Raw genomic sequence first — 6,937 nt, 5'->3', positions numbered from 1 at the left:
GCAGTTATTGATCAGGAGGAGGAAACATAATCAAAGATGGCTCCTCTGAGAGACACAACATCCTAAATGACAGTCGAGTGGAGACTCTGCTCAGGAGACAATCGCTGACTGAAGGAACAGGAAGGTTTTTATCTGGGATTGAGGATATAAAAGGAGTTCACATGCAGCTGCTTTGTAGAGACAGAGAACTGTGATCATCAGAATGACCATTAATTCAGTGAAACTTTATTGGTCACAGAATTTGGTACAAAAAATTAAATTTACATTGTTAATTAAAAAATACACTGAAATAAAAACATGTACAGAGTATTAACAGGCTACTCTGCAGATTAATGTTTTACAGCTACAACATGAAGCATTGATATAAAATAAACTGTCAACATTATGTAAATACTTGACTTTAGTAACATTTTGAAAGCAGTTTTAATTTGCTTATATTGTGTTTTAAAAGCCAGATTAAATTTTAAGACTCCATGGTCCATGCACAAAGTATAATTATTCTGCAGTTGTTCACATTGTTTGATGAAAAATTTTAGTTTAGGGGGTATTTCAGCTGTTTTCATCAAACAATGTGAACAACTGCAGATGAATTATACTTCGTGCACGGACCCTCCATCTTACCTTCTTTTCTTTTGAGACAAAGTCAACAAACTTAAACACAAACACAATAAAGAACTATTCACATTTCTGATCAATTCATAAGTGCTTCATATACAAACAGTAAGTACAGGGATGGGCAAAGATACATCAAACTGTATTTAAAAATAAAATAACAAATACCCTCATTTTAAGTGAGAGAGATGCACTGCAAGCTAAAAACAGATGGGGCTTGTTAAAAGTGCAAGACAAAATCACGATACGCCAAAGAGTGAAAGTAGAAGTACAGGTGAGAACCGGCCCACTTCAAGCTCTGTTTGAGTTTAAAGTCACTTTCACCAATTACATAACCATGACTATTGAGTAGAGGTACTATATCAGCTTAATGAACAGGTCAGAGTAAAATTAAATGAGCTGACCCACACTGGGACGTTGCACTGAGAGCAGCTGAGCAGAAATAGAGGATGAAGAAAAGTATTCTGAGGGAACACAAATGTAGTCCTCAAAAATATTCTCGTTGACCATATAAATAAAAATGTGCAATATCCTATTTTGAATTTCAAATAAGTTTAAAGTTTAAAGTTTAATACTACTCATCCCTGAGTACATATATACATAGTTATGTTATTTAAGCTCCATCCAGGAAAGCTGAGCAGGCACACGTGCATACGGCTGGTTATCTGAGGCATAAACATTATTACAGAATTTTCTCTTGAATTATGCTCTGTGCATCCTTTATGTTTTCTAAAGATCATAAAACAAACATCAACAACAGCGAGCACACCACCTGTCTGTGAAACATCTTCCTCCTTGCTTCCTCCCTCCTTGTCTCCAGCTGTGTGACCTGCAGAGCAGAGACAGGCTAAACGGTTAAATCTGTAGCGTCTTTTTTCAGTTCATTGCAAGGGGAGCGCCGCATTTTTACAACATGGTAAAAACGCCAGCAAGGTGACGAGGCGTTGAGCATCTTTTCCGACTTGTGGTGACATTTTTACATTCAGTGAAATTAGGTAGCCTACTTGCAGCGCATCACCTCCATGGATATTATGTATCCCAGCAACCTAAGGCCCTATGTCCACCAAAGCGTCTTTTATCAGTTCATAGCAATGAGAGCGCTGCGTTTTTACAAGCTGGTAAAAAAAGCCAACAGCATGACGAGGCACTGATCGTCTTTTCCACGCTGGGCGGGTTGAAAAATGACAGGCCTGAGAGACAAAGAGACACTCTGAGCTCTACACACTCACCTGGATCATGTCAGACTGATGATGATGATGATGGGTTTAGGGCGTCTTCTGCACTCTCTGAGTCAGGAGTTGTTTCTGGTCTGTGTCTCCTTTGAATCATTTGATTGACCATAAAACCACCAACAGCAACAAGAAGAAGAGAAAGCAAACAAACAACTCCAACGTATCCCTCCCAGATGTGTCCAGCTGTGTGACCTGCAGAGCAGAAACAGGTGTGAGGTATCAGCTGTCAGCAGGTGACAGAATGTCAGACATTATCTACTGCACTTTGACCACATGACTCGTAGCAGCTGTTTCCTCTAAAGTCTCATCAGCAACATCTTTCTAAAACACAAACATCTGATCTGTGATGTTTCTCAGCTCAACTACCAGGAAGCAGCTTCACCTGAGAGACAAAGAGACAAAGAGACACTCTGAGCTCTACACACTCACCTGAGAGACAAAGAGACACTCTGAGCTCTACACGCTCACCTGAGAGACAAAGAGACACTCTGAGCTCTACACGCTCACCTGAGAGACAAAGAGACACTCTGAGCTCTACACACTCACCTGTCACTGTCAGCTCGATGATGCTGATGGACTCAAATACGTCTCTCTTTCTGTCTCTTGAGTTTTTCCCTACAATCAAACACTCATATGTTCCAGTGTCGTTGATGTTGACGTTCTTCAGAATCACAGAAGCGTCTCCGTTCTTCATCTCTGGATCTTGAAGCTCCACTCGACCATAAAAATATGGGTGCTGGATTTCTTCATATGAGCGGTCGTTACTGAATAAGAAGACAAAACCATCATCTGGCTTCAGGTCAGTTCTGCTCCACTCTATCAGTGAGATGTCAGCACCTCCGTGACTCTGACACTGAAGAGTGGCGTTCTCTCCAGTCTTCACCTTCAGCTCCTGTGTCTCTGAACAGAAAGAGAAAAGCCTCCAGTCAGGACTTGTAATGTTTCCTGTTGTTCAAACATCTTTTGATGGAAGCAGCAGAGATCAGGTCTCTATAAAACAGCACATGTGAACTCAGCAGCATTTCAAACCCTGTTCTCAGACAACTTGAGTCCCAGCTGCAGAAAGGAGAGACTAACTCCTCTGCTGCAGCTGCACGCTGACTTCATGTTGCTCATTTCTACAGCTGTCAGTCAAGTCGTCCTCCGCACCATCAGACAGGAGACATTTTACTTTCATCTGCTTTCTGCTTGGGACTGTCGAGGAAATTTGTATATTGCTGGAGAGAGATGAAGCAAAAAACTGAGTAACAACAAATCGAGAAGTTATTAATAAAAAGAGAATAAACAGAGCAGTACATTACCACAGAGTCAGCTGGTCTAGAGACCTGCCTATAGGGCAGCTTCATTAAGTATAGAACGCTGACGAGCTTTAGCTGTTTTTGCAGAACATTGACATTGTTGAGTTATGAACAAGCAGGAGATCAAACATATCCAGCAGCCTACAGAGTCAAATTCTAAAGTGGTAAACGTATATTTGAATCAATAATATGAATATATTGTGAATAGAATTTAAAATATGAGTTACAACAACTATATAATTATAATAATAAGTTATCAAGTAGTTGCTGTGTAAACTGTACGAACTACAATCCCCTGAAGTTGTGGAACACGCAGCCACGTCAACTCGATGTTTATATTAATATCTCTGCGATTACGCAGCACATAAATATGGTTCAGATATTTCCTTAACCGATAGATTCTTTGTCTGTGACTCACACAGTGAGCTAAGAGGAAGAAAATATGGCCTTTCATCTTTCGTAATTGGTGGGTTGTCCTGTCCGTCTGTCTATTTTGTGTGAAACTAACCAATGGAGACTCTAAAAATCTCTAAGGACCCCCCCATCACCTCACGGAAGAAAATACTGAGTTGACAGAGAGAGAGAGAGTCTGCTAAGGAAAACGTCCACAATAAAAATATATACAGGAGAGGAAAAAGAATAAGAGACAAGCAGAGAAAATGGTGAAGAAGTACACATTTAGGGAAAACTGTTTTTAACTAAGTGCTAAGCTAAATGTGACCATCTTGGCTAAAATATGCTGCATCTGTTCTGATTTGTGTTTCAGTAAGTTAATCATGAACTTTGACAAACTGGCTGTCCCTTTAGTAAAGGTTTATTCTGTGTAAAAGTTATGTTCTTGTTTAAAAGTGAGATTCACTTATAAATAATAAAAGCTGTTCTATGTGATCTCCTTTTGATAACTTAAACTATTCTCACAATTTGTTGGTTGTTGATGATCAATGTGTTTTGACTTTTGGCTATTTTATCATAATGTTCTGCACAGAGGACACTTTGTCTTTCATGTCATTTTATTTATTTATATTTGTGAATGTAAAGTTGCTGGAGTTTTTGAAATGGAAGAGAGAGTTTCCCCACAGCTCAGGTGTGATTCGCTGCTGTTTGGGATGGACGGGACAGGTAGCACACATGAAAAACTGTAGATACAGAGATCTTCTCTGGACAGAAAATGCACATTCTGTAAATATGGTGAATAAAAAGAGTTCAGAGTTTTTCTGTGTCTGTAAATACATATAAAATATTTGGTTTGCAAAAAAAAACATTAATATTGTTATAAGTTTGGTTTGGAAGGAAAACCTGCTACTTTTTCATTTGCACACATCCCCTAAAGCTTGGTATGTAGTTTAAAGGTATTATTCAGACCTATTTTATTTCAGCTCAGTCTCAACACTTCATACATGTATTATGAATTCTCTACTGACCCTAAGACTTTGGTAAACCCATTTCAAGGACCAAAAGAATTTGTCCTCATGAGTAATGTTTTCACAAGAGATTTGAAGGATTTAAAAAATCGGACTTACATTTTCACCTTTAGAGAAAAGGTTCTCTCTCTTTAAAACAAAGCTCTGGGTCAAGTGTTGAGCTCATTATACAGACAGCACACTTTGATATAAAACACATTGTATGAATAATGAAAATGCCCTTAAATCTCAAACAGGAGGTTTTATACATTTCTCAAAGATCATTGAACAGAAGATAATAATAACCCATAATTAATCAATCATCTACCTGCTCATCACTTTTCCTTTCAAACCATTATTTTCTGATACCTGTCGTTTATAGATTTTGTTTAAAATAATAAAATAATGGGAAATATCTTTATCTTGTTAAATACATCTTTATGTGAAGAAATGAAGTGTGTGTTGTATTTTAAAGAAGGATGGTTCACCATTTTGTTGTAGTTTACACAAAATATGTATTTTTGGTCATTTAGGTAATTAGATATTTGTTTAAAGTTACTTGATATTATTTATTAGCCGTTGTTATGAGAGCTTAGTTTATTATCAGATCAACAAATGTCAACGGGCTAGACTTTTAATGAAGATGTTAAAATGATTAAAGAGTCCCGGCCTACAAATTTCACGTGGAGAATCTCATTAACTCAGTAGATCTCATTAGAAGGCACAGATCAAAATATCTCTAGACTGTAAATGTTGAAGGACTAATGAGTAGTGTTGTAGTCAAGAGCGCCCAAACCGAGACCAAGTCAAGACCAAGACCAGTTCCCCACATTACATGACGAGATCTCAAACTGATCTGAAAGATTCACATTCCCATAAAAACACCCACATTCAAACACTAAGAGCTGAAATCATTAACTTTATTAATGATTACTTTATTCAACACTCCTTTTCCATCTTTCCCATCGTGGGGAGGGGGGACAGTCGTTAACGGGAACAACACATTTTTAATTATTGGTTGCATTCGAAGCAAAATGTTTTACATCCAATCAAAGTTAGGATGTTAACAAATAAATAAACAAGCAATTTATTGATATTCCTAAAGTTATAGTCTTCACTTGTCTTCAAATAAAATCCCGAGTCCTCAATGTCTCGAGGCTGAGACAAGACCAAGTCAAAGTGCAGTCGAGTCCGAGACCAAGAACATCAAAAAGTGGTCTTAAGACCGGTCTCGAGTACTACAACACTACTAATAAGATTGTACATATTTTAATGTGAATATATATTATTTTCGCTCGCAAAAGTCATAAAGTCAGAGTTAAAAGTTAAAACTCAGCCTAGGCGGTCAGCAGGTTCCAGTCTAATTCCAGCGTGTGACCGGCTGCTCTTGAAGTCAGGACTGCTGTCTGTCTGTGCTGCCTTCACTGTAACTCTGTCCTGTCTATGTTTGTCTTCTGATGTCTGAGTTTCTGCTTGTTCTTTAAATGCTGCTAAAGCACATGGCACACACACTCCTCTTACCTTGACACAGAACAAAGATCCATGAACAGGAGAACAAAGCCACGAATGATGTTAATGATACAGCCATGACCGCAGAGCTGCTGCAGCTGATAAACCTGAAGCCAGACTGAGTTCTTCTTCCTGGTGTGTAGGTTTTGTTCTCAATGGACCCGCCCATATGTTATCAGAAGTGTAGTCCAGAAAGCAGGTTTACAGACAGCTCTGAGTTTGTTACTCCTGAGAAGAGGGAAATTCTGCATTTCCAGTTCCAGAAAGAGCAACTTTAACTCCTGTGACAGCCCGCTGTAGTGAGGGAGGAGACACTCACACACTGGGAGCTGATCAAATCAATGAAATGTGTTAGCATAAAAACAAGTGAAGGTTTATTACTGCTGGATTAACTCTGTTCACTTGTGTGGCTCTGGGTTCAAATCCCAGTCATGACAAGTGATTTCACATTTTTGGCGGGGACTAAAAGTATCTGCTACATGAGTAAATGTACTCTGTGTGCTACATTAAATTCTCCATCTCCAGTCTTTTCTTGAACTCTTTTGAAACATATTTTATTCAACAACGAAAACCTGTCCAAGGAAATATCTCAGATGGCCAGCATTACCACAACTACAGGAACATATCATATTAATTCATTTGAACGAGGACACATGAAGTATAAATGGTCAGATTTACATCTCTGTACATTCTGCTCACATACAATACAAAAAACAGTTTTACTGTTGGGTCTTAAACATTAAAAAAAAAGTCCAGAACTTGTCTTCTGGACTTTTTCTCCCGTGACTCCGTTCACAGCAGCAGCTGCGCCGCATGTCGAGGAGACGTGTTGATGACGTAGCCTTTCAAAAAAAAACCCTACTTGGTAGCTAACAAATGACATCTG

The 6,937-nt window shown here is 38.6% G+C and overlaps 1 protein-coding gene across 1 annotated transcript; it reads right to left on the bottom strand.

The window, feature by feature from the left end:
- Positions 1 to 203: 203 nt before the first annotated feature.
- Positions 204 to 6,261, bottom strand: LOC119911621 (myelin protein P0-like). Its single transcript, XM_038730556.1, has 4 exons — positions 6,064 to 6,261; positions 2,391 to 2,744; positions 1,842 to 2,036; positions 204 to 1,441 (listed from the first exon to the last, which is right to left on the bottom strand). Exons 1-3 carry the CDS (start codon positions 6,218 to 6,220, stop codon positions 1,852 to 1,854), a joined length of 696 nt encoding a protein of 231 aa, XP_038586484.1. The 5' UTR covers positions 6,221 to 6,261; the 3' UTR covers positions 204 to 1,441; positions 1,842 to 1,851.
- Positions 6,262 to 6,937: the final 676 nt, after the last annotated feature.

This window comes from Micropterus salmoides, unplaced genomic scaffold, assembly GCF_014851395.1.
Source record: "Micropterus salmoides isolate LMB-PRFRI ecotype aquatic unplaced genomic scaffold, ASM1485139v1 Ms_hic_scaffold_2, whole genome shotgun sequence".
Taxonomy (NCBI): Eukaryota; Metazoa; Chordata; class Actinopteri; order Centrarchiformes; family Centrarchidae; genus Micropterus; species Micropterus salmoides.
Note: the sequence above shows the minus strand (reverse complement) of the source record. Positions and strands in the feature narration are given on the sequence as shown.